The sequence below is a fragment of the Sinocyclocheilus anshuiensis genome, unplaced genomic scaffold, assembly GCF_001515605.1.
Source record: "Sinocyclocheilus anshuiensis isolate Anshui unplaced genomic scaffold, SAMN03320099.WGS_v1.1 scaffold916, whole genome shotgun sequence".
NCBI classification, from domain to species: Eukaryota; Metazoa; Chordata; class Actinopteri; order Cypriniformes; family Cyprinidae; genus Sinocyclocheilus; species Sinocyclocheilus anshuiensis.
This window is the reverse complement of record NW_015548264.1, coordinates 1,026,047-1,040,278: the sequence shown is the minus strand read 5'-3', so window position 1 is coordinate 1,040,278 and position 14,232 is coordinate 1,026,047. Positions and strand designations below refer to the sequence as shown.

General features: G+C 41.5%; 1 protein-coding gene across 6 annotated transcripts in view; it reads right to left on the bottom strand.

The window, feature by feature from the left end:
• LOC107655593 (glutamate receptor-interacting protein 1-like) overlaps positions 1 to 14,232 on the bottom strand; it is a 292,734-nt gene that overhangs the window by 164,879 nt on the left and 113,623 nt on the right. For 4 of the 6 annotated variants that reach the window (XM_016443132.1, XM_016443133.1, XM_016443134.1 and 1 more), the window contains exon 1: positions 4,110 to 4,378. The exons of 1 other annotated variant lie outside the window; for it this stretch is intronic. In XM_016443132.1, the coding sequence (XP_016298618.1) occupies positions 4,110 to 4,242 (133 nt within the window). In that variant the 5' untranslated portion in view covers positions 4,243 to 4,378. Of the gene's footprint in view, positions 1 to 4,109; positions 4,380 to 14,232 lie in introns of those variants that run through there. One more of the 6 variants, XM_016443139.1, reaches the window with a different exon arrangement.

The following is a 14,232-nucleotide window of genomic DNA, read 5'->3' as shown; positions in this document are numbered from 1 at the left end:
CAGGTTTAGAAATGTGAATACAAGGGAGGTTTAGCTTTAGGCATTTTAATCTAAGCATGTTTAGCTTAGTTAACGGAAGGCTAGCTGCTGCCATCAGAGCAAGTGTAATTACTGCATTCACACGCTCCTCGGATGCTCTCATTTCCTGAGTTGTGCTTAGTCGGAATGTGAAAACAACATGGACACTCTCGTTACTACAAAGATGTGTTGGATGCGTATTATTAGAGATTTCTGACTTGAGTTCACGTGCATTTTCTCAGTCGGGAAATTATTTTTCACGTGCGGTGCCAGTGATGATGCTTCTTACGTCCATTACGGAGAACCAGAGGACAAATATTTCAATCGATCACTCAGACATGGCACCGAAATGAGGCACAGAAATCTGCGTTCGGATTCGGTTCTAGTACATACCGTTTACATAGGTACAGGTGCCATATTGGTAACGGGTTTCGGTACCCAACCCTAATTTAGATACACACACAGTTATGGATTCTTTTGTTTTCGGTGTGAAAAATCTTTTGTTGGATTTCATACTGTCTATCGGAGGAAAAAAGGAGGGGGTCTTCGATTATAGTTTGGACAAAACAAATTAGCATTTTATCAGACGGAAACATTTTGTTTAACTTTAACTGTCAAAATGAAGACATTTGGTATGCATTTATTTTTTCCTTCAGGGTTTCATGTGACCTACTAGAGGAATCTTTGCTTTGATATGAGGCAGATCCTTGATTTAGCTCCCAGCTCCTTTGAGATGTCTCTTAGAAATGCTGCCACTTTCTTTTTGGAAACCAAACACATTCTGTCACAGCAGTCTTGGTGGCTGTTTTGATGAATCCACGCAAAACCTGTAAATCGCACAAGAGGTATTCCTCTTTACCAAGCAAACGGCGGTATTTGCCACTTCAATCTATATTATTAATAACACAATATTCCAATGACAACTATTTTGCATATATAGTGTCACATTGCTGTAATTTAACCTGTGACTAGCTATTCATTTATTTTTCCAGACTAGAGCAAGAAAAAAAGTCATTTTAGGTATAGAGATGATGCTATGTCATAAATTGCATAACATACAACAAATGCCACCAAAATAGACGCAAAAGAGCTTTCACAAGCAATTTTACAAACCGTAATGTGACATCTTTCAAAAATAGATAATACATTATTTTAAACAAAATATTTGGCAGAAATGGTCTGAAAAATTAAAAAAGGGCTTGGTGATGTCAGATAAAAGCCACTTTATAGACGGATCAAGTTATTATGATAAAAGCTTACAATTTTTTTTACAGCTCTGTATAGTTTGTATAGGTTTATGAGAGTAAATAGCGTCAATTATGATGTCATGTTGATTTTGACTGGTACTCCACTGCATTTTATAACAACTGGAACTGCACTGACACTCGAGTCTACTCCTGTGAACAAGAGAAAAACAAATAAGCAAAATGGATGCTGTGCATTAGGTTTCTGGGAACCTCACAGCAGGGAAAGGCCACTTGCCCTGAGCTAAGAGAAGGCGGCTAATGTTTCATTTAGGGAGTCTCTACAAGAAAAATATTCAGCATTTAAAACAGCATTTTATATACTATTATGCTATGGAAAATACCAGTTTACAGAGGAAAAGGGTTTGCAAATGCAGACATTTATGGAGAAAATAAATGGAAAGAGGGTTTGAAACATCCCAGACTAGCTTCATAATCAGTTTGAGATGGACAACTCTATCCACTAACATGTGACCTTCAAACTGGAAAAGCTTAAGGTTCTACACGTTAAAGATTAACCCACTTCACTCTCGAAATGTAAAAGTGAGTCCTAAAAATTAAAAGGCATTTATAGCCAAACTGTGTGTAAAAAAACAATTTAGCAAATAAAACAGGACTGACAACCGTAGGCACATTACACTGGGTCACCTCCACCAGAACGTCCTACAGTCCCTGAATACATCAAACAAACATATTCTGCCTCTACACTACTCTTTGTTATGGAGATATGATCCATTTATCAAAATGTAGTCCTCCCCCAAAGTGTGGGTCCTGCAGTGAGCCCAGTGGTATAAAAATGAAGTGTATCATAGAAGGAGTGACAGCGGTACACATGAGGGAGAATTTGATAAATGAACGAGAATGGACACACTAAAACCTGACCGTGAATTATACATGAGGAAGGCAGAAATGATGAAGAGAGAGGCAGAGGCGAAACGAGGGACCCTAGCAAATCGAAGGGGGGGAGCAGTTGGTCTCGGAGAGCCCACGTTTGACATTTCCAGGCTTTTTCTACGGGTTAATTAGCAGTTGATCCCTTTGTGCACGCCAAGCTGCCGTTACGTTTTAAAAGCAGCATTGCTAGCTCAAAGTCCAATTACATTTAACACACACCTGAAGCATTAAACCAAACAGGAAATGTAAGTGACATCTCTACATTTCCCTCTAATCTAAAAATATTCCAAATGGCATTTACTCCTCAATTTCTCAGAGTGACTCAGTCAGACTCCAGCTGGGCCAATTAGGTGTCGTAATTCTATGTTTCGTACAGAGCGTTTCGCTACTGCATATCAAAGTAAATACCTGACATTAAAAAACACGCTTGAAAGAAAGAAGCCATTTAGGGAACAGGTTGCAGCGTTCAGCTGACATCACAATCACAACAACTCGCTGATCAAAAACTATTTAATTTCATTAACATCTCCCTGCAAAAACCAAACCAAAGCAAACGTGGGAATGAAACATGGCTTCAGTCGCACAATTAATTCCACAAGTCATCCTCAATTCAAGCTAGCAACGTCTGAGAAGGTTGTTCGTGCAAATCAGCGCTTTCATGCGTGGCGGTGATGACTACATCACTATTGCTAATGGTGATGAGTGAGTATCTTGGGTAATGCTTTGTCTGACTTACATGCCTCCACTGATTCAGCACTGTAGAAATTCCTGACATACAATGAAAAACTGAAGCTATAGGCCTACTTTATAATGAAACTACACTTTAACACATTTTTTTTATCATGCTGAAGATTTTTATTCACTTTGTTTTTGTTCTGTTCACTGTAGACAAAACCTGACCCACATACACTGAAAATGTTTAAGCTACATTAGCATACTTTTGACACTTAAACATTATCTATATTTTGAATCCCATCTTCCTTGATTCAAAACTTTCATACAAAGTGCATAAAAAAATTCTCAATTCTCCAAATACACAATAATGCAAAAGACAATATAGCAACAAAGCACTGCTAACACCTGTATTCACCCACTTTTAGACTGTTCATCTTTCACCAGGAGAGCCATGGAATGAGGATTACAGGACTCCTGGTCCTCTTCCCTGTCATTACCCATTCTGCCCTGGGGGCATCTTGTGAACGGGAATCTGCAAACTTCAAAACAGATAGGAGAGTGCCAAGAGAGCACAACGCTAATTATCATTCCATATACAGGGAAACTCTGAAACAACATGGTACAAAGGGTAGCATAATGCTGGAAGAACAACACCAGAATGTACGTAGTGTGCATGGAAGGGATGCTTCATAATAAACAAAGGTAAAACGGAGGTTGAGAAAGATGCTAGTCAGTGCTTGCGTTTTTGAAACCTAGCACTACAGCTACATGAGACCGCTATGCTGTTGAAAACGATGCCCCGTTTCACACGCAGGCACACACTCGAACTTCTCACCTGCGATTAAAGGGCAGTGTGCTATCCAAACACACCAAGTAGCACTCAAACAGAAGCAGCTCAGCAGGGTACACCAGTATGACCATAAATGTCCACTCTAGTGCGCATTTAACGGCCAATGCAGCATTAAACGCACTCTAAATCAATAGAAACAAATGGTGACCGACTGAGGCCATCCATCAGACAAGTGTAGTGGGACGAATACACACCCACACCCTTATAAACACACTCGCACTGACAATGAACCTCAACTGCCGTACGCTGAAGTCCCTACAGGAGTTTACGGTCTGCAGATAAACCATTCATTCATCCCTCAAACATGAGTTGCTCATGATGTCCGCCCTAGGCTAGTGATTTATGCAATAGTAAAACAATGACTGATACCCGAGATCTAATCCCCCCCTTTTTTCCTCCCTTTCCAGCCAGCTAGCGGGAGCACTTACGGTGCAGGTGCTCGGAAGCATAGTAATAGACATCCTCGTAACCCTCGTGATAATCCTCTTCCGGACGGTACTTTTTGCCCTTGCGTCTCCTGGACCTCCGGATCTGCTTGACAAAGCCAAGGAAGCGCTCCATGCCTGCCCACCGCGTGCAGTCCCACTGATACAGGTGCAGACCGCCGCACTCAGCCAGTGTGCGTGTGTGTGTGAAGGTGTGCGTTCTGTTTCACAAAGAGCACGGCTCCGAAAGATATCAGAGAGAGAAAGAAAAAGAGCGAGACAGAGGCGGAGAGGGAGAGAAGGAGGGGTGCGGGGGGGTGAAGCGGCGGCGGATCGCAGTCAGCTGGAGAGGATGGGTCAAATATCAGTCTTCTCCGGTGCACCCATCTCCTTTAAGAAACCCGTGTGTAGAAGGGTCCTCAGCCTACAGCTGAATGGGTCTTTGTGCATGCTTGCATGCACGTGTAGGTAAGGAAGAGTGTGCACAGGCTAGGAACAAGAGAGAGAGAGCAAGGGCAGGGGGAAAACACACAGGGAAGTGAGAAAGACACAAAGTTCAAAGGAACTGGCAGCAAGGCGAGGAATCCTTGAGCTATGCCTTTGTCTCATTCCAGAGTGGAAACGGGGTGGGGATTTAGTCGGCCTTTAAAATAAGCATGAGTGTTTATCAGTGTAAGAATGAACAAAGCAACGCTGCACCAGTGGGGTGTGGATGGAAACCCTTGAGGGGCTCTCCTGAAATTTCATTGCGATAATTCCACAAGACGGAAGGGGCACTGTGGTCACGTGTAGCTGGCATGGCACTGACAAAAAGCTGAGAGGATTACAACACTCTCTAATTCACCGCCAACACCAGCCTAGCCAATCGGCGCTGCCTGGATCAGCAGTTAATAGCATTAATGGGGCTAGAGGACTTGTTATTTGAGCAGTTGGCAAACAATGACACCCAAGCGCGTGTCAGTAACTCATTCATTCAGTGGGGGTGTGTGCCACGTCACCTCAGGGCGATAACAGAACTCCCGAGAGACTACCATTGCCATTGTGCGGATGCCATTCTACTGCCTTGACACTAAGAAAAATTGTCATTGTGTGTTCCAACCTATCTGTACTTTTCTTCCCAGTAGTGGAGATGGACAATCTTATCAAAAACACCCTCTGATTCTTCACCCTATGGAATCACCCTGTTTATCTCATTGTGATTGGATGGCTGAGCTAGATTACTGTGGTCTAAAACACATCATGGGAGAATAAAACCTTTCACAGAAGCCTCACTCGTCATACGTGAGTGTCTTTTTCTGTGGTGTTGAGCCTGTTCTTTGTGCAACACAGCAGGGGGGCTTTCTTTGTCTGGGGTTGGTCTCATGAAAAGCACGTAGTAGGAAGTTAAATCCCACCCCTCTGGATTACTCCTTTTTTTGATGTTGTGATTTTCATTTAGCAGTTGTGGCCATGTTTTCACACGTTAAGGATTAAATATGCATTATTTGGTTTGTCCCTGTGGTTCTGGTAGGAGGGAGAGAAAGGAGAAAAGGAGGGTCAGATTGGAGCATTCATCTAGTGGCAAAATGTGGACTTGACATAGGCTAAATAATAATAATAATTATCCATTACATTTATATAGCGCCTTTCTTGGCACTCAAAGCGCTTTACATTGTGAGAGGGAGTCTCCTCATCCACCACCAGTGTGCAGCATCCACCTAGATGATGCGACGGCAGCCATAGTGTGCCAGAACGCCCACCACACAACAGCTTATTGGTGGAGAGGAGACAGAGTGATGAAGCCAATCAGTAGATATGGGGATTGTTAGGAGGCCATGATGATCAGAGGCCAATGGGCAAATTTGGCCAGGATGTCGAGGTCACACCTCTACTCTTTTCGAAAGGCATCCTGGGATTTTTAATGACCACAGAGTGTCAGGACCTCGCTTTAATGTCTCATCCAAAGGACGGTGCTTATTGACAGTATAGTGTCCCCATCACTATACTGGGGCGCTAGGACCCACACAGACCACAGGGTGAGCACCCCCTGCTGGCCTCACTAGCACCTCTTCCAGCAGCAACCTAGTTTTCCCAGGAGGTCTCCCATCCAGGTACTGACCAGGCTCAACCCTGCTTAGCTTCAGTTGGTGATTAGTCTTGGGCTACAGGGTGATATAGCATAGTATCATTACTTCTACTATGCTTCTTTATTATATTGACAGCCCATTTGCAGCTGTACTAGAGCTTGCTGCATGATTCTCAAAAATCCTCAAACACTGACAAAACAGTCTATTTTCAGAAGAGGCTGTCAAAAATCATTTCAGCAATTAGAATAAAGTCCATACAGATAGGATCTAAACTTCCTATCAAATAGGACATTGCCTCTCTGATTGTTTACTGATGAGCAAACACATGCTTTTTCATCAGGGAATGGTGCATCCTGGGAATTCACAGCTCCCACAATTTGAAGACCCAGACTTGTTTATCCAATCTGTGTGCCACCTGAGGCAATCAATGCACATTCAACAGATTCATTATTGTTTCAGGAAATACAAAAATCCAGCGCAATCTAGCTAGCGGGTGGGGCTTTAATTAGCTATGGGGTCGCCATACCTGTAATTAGACATCCTGCGTCCTCAGAGGAAGACTGAGTTTGGATTCAGGGCAGCTGCTCTTTGTAAAACTGCAGAACAGAGGCAGTATTCTCTAGCAGGGGCATATGAATCAGCATGAGGAGAGTTACTTTACAAAATAATTCTCGGCTTTTTTGGAGATGTGAAATTCATAATGCCGTAACTATTATTATTCATGAGGTAAGTGCATTGTAATTAAGACTATAACTAGGAGATGGTATAATTAGGACTAATTCACTATATTTCATAATATTCCATCTGGTACTTTGGAGTAAGAGCTGTAATGTGAAGTGTCAAGGAGTAATAATGTTTTGATGGTTTGCGCTTGTATGTTATGAAGATTGTGGCAGTGTTCCAGGTGTGAGTCTCTCCTGAGATTGTTTTCAGATAAACCACTGCAGTAAAAGCCAGCTTTAAACACTGAGTCTGTGCCAAGCTCTTAGCATCTCTGCACCTAGTCAGAGCTGAGTATTTGCTGCAGTCACTCTTTCTCCTGTCCAGCTCACAACCCCAAAATATAACTTTGTCTTATTTCTTCTTTGGCTCAATTCCATGTGTATGGTTAATGCAAGGTAGGTGCAGAGCTGCAATGGGAGTAATTTTTAATGGCTGCATGATGACTTCCCTTAAAGGAACAGTTCACCCACAAATAAAAATCGAAATTTCTTTTTTACTCATGCTCATGTCATGTTCAACAGTTTCGTTTCGTTGGAGTCTTCGGTACACAAATTAAGATGACTATTTTTGATGACTATTTTACCGATGTCCTTACCTTTCTGGGCCTTAAATGTGGTAGTTGCGTTGCTGTCTATGCAGGGTCAGAAAGCTCTTGGATTTCATCAAAAATATCTTAATTTGTGTGCTGAAGATGAACGAAGGTCTTACGGGTTTGGAACGACATGAGGGTGAGTAATTAATGACAGAATTTTCATTTTTAGGTGAACTAACCCTTTAAGATCTTTTCAAAGAATTAGTTGATTCATTTTAAAAATGGTCTGAATGAACTTAACAAATTTTGGTCGGCTCATCATAAAGCTTTTGAATGGCCCTTGAATACTTATCACTTTTATGGTGTTATTACGGCAAAGTCCTCATTCAGTTATGTCATACAAAAAACAGAGAAGCCAGTGCAGTCCTAATATGTGAGGGAGGATAAGTGATGACAGTATTTTCATTGTTAAAATTGAACTACTTCAGCAGTGAAAGCAGACTGAAAGTAGACTTAAAGTGTGTGTGTGTATGAGCAATCCAGGCAGAACTTCTTAAAATCCTCACTTGTGCATCCATTTGAGCGTGAACTGCCTGAGGCTTTTTCTGGAACCAGGGCTGTGCCAGTTTGTTGCAATATGGTAGTTCCTCTTTGGAAGCAAGTCCATTGCCTGGGTAGAAAAAAGGCTGTCCAGACACTACATCTGCTATGAGCAAATGCTTCAGACGATTGAAACAGCCTCTCAGTAGAGAGAGGAGGATGCTGACAGGTTAAACGGTTGTTTTTTCACAGTTATTTGAACTCAGGCATTGAGAAGTCATGCAGGATTGCCGAGTCAAGTGTTTCACACCTTCACAAACAAACCAACCCACACAAACGTAAATTCAGCCTTCTTGAATGTTCCACCCTCTTTCCCAGTGCCCACAGTCTCCCTCTCACGGTTGAATGAAGCTCTCCCTTTACTAATTTATCACATCTGCAAGGTCTACATTTGTTCTGCCCTTAGCAAGTTCCATAAAGTAGGTCTATTTTCATCCCTTCTGCTCTAGACTCTTCCTCATTCAAGATGGCAGTTCTGCTTGGAGTGAAAAAAACAACACTGGACCTGATGACTGGCATTTTGTAGGTTGCAGGTTCCAGGTTCTATCCTCACAAGGAGGATCACCTTTGCCCATGAGCAAGGTATTTAACTCCAAGTTGCTACAGGGGAGAGTTGTTATAGCAAAAAGTTAATTGTGCAGTTTTATGGTGACATTTTGGTGTGCCAAATTCAACTAATTTTTTTGCCAATGGCAGGTGAGCTTAGAAAATGTATTAATTCTTAATATTTATTACTGACCGTAAAACTGTACTTCATTATTTCATTTAATTTTCAAGAGAGGTGACAGGAAATGATAGGCAGAGGATGGTTTGATTTGATTGACTTAACATTAGATTATCATTCTAACAACTCAACCATGTTTTATGCTGCTAATACTATTGGTTTCAAATAAAGTTATGTCTGCTGGTTAAAAATTAGTTTTTATTCTTGTCGAAGTCTTAGCAAGTGTTAACTGTGGACCACAATGCATAAAAGTCATAGAAACAATTTTGAGAAAACAAATAAAGATTCTATACTGTGACTACAGGAAGGTATCAGATGTTAGAAATCAAATATCAGTCAGAGCAACATCTCTGAAACAGCAGTAAAACTGTACGAATGTTCCTCCTCTGGTCTCAGATTAGAGTAGACAGGAATGTTACTTACTCATCCACAATGTCTCTGCTATAACAGTGAATGTGGAGCTCATGGCATTTTGAAAGCCTTATCTTGCCTACTTGTCAATCTTCCATTATGACAGGCCTGATGTACTGTTATTACAAGAACAGCAGCATTTTAGAGTGCAGGTCTGAACATGGATCAGCTAATGGAAGAGATTAAAGGTCAGGCCTAAATGCTCTCCGAGATGTGAAACATTCCAAGACCTCCATTGATGTTGTCATTACCTTAGTACTTAATCCTTGCGTCAGTTCCTTTCCGAGCCTCACATCAACATTAGAGGTCGACCGATTGATTGGCCGGCCGATAAATCAGCCAATTTTTGGCATTTTTTAATTAATTGGCATTGGCCGATTGCGCTGCAAATTAGGCCGATTTATAGGCAGTAGGGCTGGACGATATGGCCAAAATTGATATCACGATATAAGAGTGATAAAACTAGCGGTTTCCCCAGTAATGGCTGTAATCAAAGCAGCTCCGCTCATGAACGCTACTTTATCAGATCAAATGAAAATGCCATCGAAACTTTTCTGAAGACAGTCAATTCCCTTCAGAGATACATTCACATAAAACACCCGCGCCGTGTTATGATTTTGAAATGTGCAGTGCTCATGTTTATTCAACGAAGTCAAACGGTACAAATAAATCAATGTATGGGAAACTGGTAATGTATATCGAAATATCGGAAATGTGTTTAAAAATCATATCACCGTTATTGAAAAAAATTATATCACGATACATATTGATATTGAATTATTGTCCAGCCCTAATAGGCAGGCGCATCTGCGGGCAGCTAAGCGTGGTTGCGGAACGCCGGAGAATCTCTCTCTGGCTGCGTGAGCAGCTCACACTCTGCAGCTGCTTCTTGTTCACATACAGCTTCAGCTAATGATGGCAGGGCAAAACAGACCGTTTCGAAAGCGTAATTACGTTTTACCCTACTAGAATTGATGCCGGAAAGTTATCATATTCATAAGTGCAACAAGTCATTTGCATGTGAAAGTAGAAACATGCAATTCAGACGAAACTTCTGGGCTGATTATAACGTGCACGTCAACTTTCCTCATGAAATGTGTGTGCAGGTCCGACAATAGCCTCCATGATGTCATCGCTCGTGGCCAGTGCACTCTTAAGCAGTTATGAGCAGCAGGCTGTGTAATATGTGTGAACTTTTATTTTTGTTATCTCTTGGCCATTTGACTTATAGCAGTGTCCAACGTTACCCATACACTGAGTTATTACTTCGTTGAATAAAATGCAGCGCTGGTGTTTTTATATGAATGTATCTTTGAAAAGAACCAACCGTCTTCAGAAAAGCTTCGATGTCATTTTCATTGAGTCTTTTCTGTAATGCCTGATAAAGTAGCGTTTGTGAGCGCAGTGCTTATTAGATTACTGCCGTTACTGGGAAAACCGCTATATCTCCCGCTCCAACAGCGCCTCCTGCTGGCAGAGAATCAATTTGCATTTGCAAGTCTGTGGGAAACACTGGTGTCTGTCAGCAAACAAACAAAAAGCATGCTTCCGAACTGTTTTGAGAAGGTGCTTAAGTTTTGAGCCATGTATTATTACTCTGAATTAGGCTACTACTACTATTACTATCTTGTACCCTGCAATAATCATTTACTCAAACTCACTTTTATGAGATGAAGGAAAAAAAAAAAAAAAGGAAATCGGCCAAACATATCGGCAAAAAAATCGGCATCATATATCGGCTGCCCTGATGTCTAAATATCGGCAATGGCATCGGCCAGTGAAAAACCCATATCAGTCGACCTCTAATCAACATGAGATTAGGGAGAACCTCACAATGGTTTATTCTTTCAGGTTGAGATGATGGGGAGACCCAGAGGCGATTTGCAATCAAAAACTCATCAAGCTCACCAAATATCTCTGATTGAAGGGAGCTATCGCAGACTTGTTCATGAACGTTGATAAGTAAACAGTGTCAGAATGACACGAATAGAAAGAATGCAAGCACGAAAATAGGATGAAAGTATGCATCTTTAAGCATAGCACTGGTGTCAAATGAGGGCAGAAGAAGAAAAATCGAAGGATTTACTCGTTCACGCCCGCCCTCTGATTCATTTCACGCACAGACGGCTAATGTTAGCCAAAGCCTTATGGGCTGACACTGGCCTTCATTCAACCTTAAAAAGCAATGGGCAGAACAAACCTGTGACCTTCCCACCCTCTAGTGGGAGTTCTCTAGCACTATAGGAGCAGAGGCAGAAAAATATCCTTAAATCATTTAAATTCAACTGTGGGTCTCCCCTTTTCATGCATGGAAGGTTAAATAGACAATCAAGGTAATTATGTATTAGATTAACAGAGCACTGAAAGGCCAATAAAGTAACATATGATTAACAAATGACCTATGCATGGGAAATAACAATTGTAGATAGCTAATTCTGCACTTTATAAGAGGTTCAACTCAGCGTCTTGTGATTTACTTTTGAAACATGACTTCAGACAGTGTGCATGAAATATTCCCAAATAAATCAATATCAAATAAAAATCCAAATTAAACCCTGTCAATAATTTGTGAATCGAATCAGAAAATCAATGACAATAAAAGGAGTCACACTGCCTGGAGAGACTGAGCGAGCCAAATATATCCAGTAAACAGCTTTGGATGCATTTCATAGTGGGAATCCTTTTATTGATAGCAGGCATGTGAGAGGCGTTCACTGCAGAAACTCATTTTAAAGATGTATGTGGAAAAGAAGCTGAGAGGGAGCATGCAGATGGCGACGACTCTGAATAAAACATGAGGGGAGAGTGACACAGACTGCTAAAAATCACATTCAGATCAGAGCACAGATTCAACATGTCACAAACAGCATTTCCAAAAGCAAAGACGTCAAGTGAAAGTATCCAAATCCTGTTTGGGACATCTCGGCTGACCCAGGCTGACCTTGGGATGCCAGTTTTGTCCCCTGAAGCAGTCAACCTTTTCAACTGCCATCAAACAACTGCCAGTATTGTGCTATAACTGTGAGCGTGTGTACTTCTACAACACATCCTGTAGGCACTCACATTCCCTAGGCACCCCCTGTGTGTCATTCCTGACAGAGGGAGAAATCTTCCGACAGGCTTGACAGACATGTCCACATTATTAATGTACGTGACATGACTTCAAATGGATTCTATTGTTTTCCTCAAGCCTGTCAGTGACAACACAAAATTCAGCTTGGCATTTGGCACTTTCAATGGCTAAAAAAATAAGGAGTCATTCCTACGGGATGCATTGTTTGGAATAGTCTGCCTTGAAGGGTATTTTTAGAAATTGACCAAAGATAGCTTCTTATCCTGCCTTTAAGGCACAAAAGGTCTATAAACAGTCAGACTTGTTGCAAATGTCTTATAAATAAACTTGTAAATACAAAACTATTGAAAGATAGTGCAATTGAATAAAACAACAAAACAATGAAGGTAAACTGAAATGTTTGTGATCTGAGCATTATTATTTAAATTGACCTATTTTTGCAATGTCCTCTCGAGAAACCTTCTGTATGACAGATGATTCTGTATAATGCTGGATTAAATAAACACGCTCACCGTTGTTCATTAACTAACACCCTCTCTCGCAGCAGACGCGAAATGCTCCACAACAGAGGCATCTGATTAACAGTGTTTTATTGTGCATGAAGCCTCCTCGAGCTCTCTGGGAAAGACTCCAATTGCCAAAAGTGCCAATTTGTTGACTGACAGTTAACATTTCCTCACAATCGTAGGTCGTTCACACTGTGCCTGAACTGTCATCACAACCCATACGTAGATACATTTGTGTAGGCCATGTCTCAAATGAGATGTGTGACACTCTCAGACAGTCTACATTTCTGAAAGGTGAACACATTTGGAAATCACCAAAAGGACATTTTTTGGGTACTGTATTGCAAACAAATCAACTATGGCCAATAGTGATAAGCTGATAATTATTTTCATGTTATGACCACCAACTTTAAATGGATAGTTCACCCAAAAATGAATATTCTGCCATTAATTACTCATCCTCATGTCATTCCAAACCCATAAGACCTTCGTTCATCTTCGGAACACAAATTAAGATATTTTTGATGAAATCCGAGAGTTTTCTGACTCTGCATGGGCAGCAACGGAACCACGTTCAAGGCCCAGAAACATAGTAATGACATCATTAAAATAGACGCTTGTGTGTGGTACTGTCATGAACACGCATCGAATTCTGACATGGAAGAGAAGAAATTGTTGAATATAGTTGTTATTTTTGTTTTCTTTGTGAACAAAAAGTATTCTCGTAGCTTCATAAAATTAAGGTTGAACCACGATGTCACATGGACTATTTTAACAATGCCATTGCTACCTTTCTGGAACTTGAACATGGCAGTTCTGTTGCTGTCTATGCAGGGTCCGAAAGCTCTCAGATTTCATCAAAAATATCTTAAAGGGGTCATATGACGCGATTTCAATTTTTCCTTTCTCTTTGAAGTGTTACAAGCTCTTGGTGCATAAAGAATATCTGTAAAGTTGCAAAGACTAAAGTCTCAAATCCAAAGAGATATTTTTCATAAAAAGTTAAGAGTCAACCACGCCTACCTAAAACGGCTCGTTCTAACACGCCCCCACATGTCTACGTCACGATGTGGGAAGATTTGCATAACGACGCCCAAATGTTCACGCAAAGAAAGAAGGTGTAACTTTTATTCTCGCTGTAGTATTGTTGCTGCCGCCATGTCGAGACTCTGTGTGTTTCGTTGTGAAAGCGGATGATAGGAGGACGATATCTGCATTGTCATGCCTAGAGCTGATCCGTGCTGGTCGCTGAGGAAATACATCAACATCGTGCTGTGGATCGCCGGATTGGCTTTCACCGTGGACGAAGCGGAGTCCAGCCCGGGGTCGTCACATGGTTGCCGCAAGCCCGCCCGTCGCCGCTCACTCATGCCGGCCTCTGCTCACTCTAGGCCTCCGGCTGTTTTTGTCTTGTCGCTCCAGTCGGGACAAGGCATCACAATATGGCAAGGGGCGTAACATTTCCGTCACACGCTTGAGGTATTCGGCCAA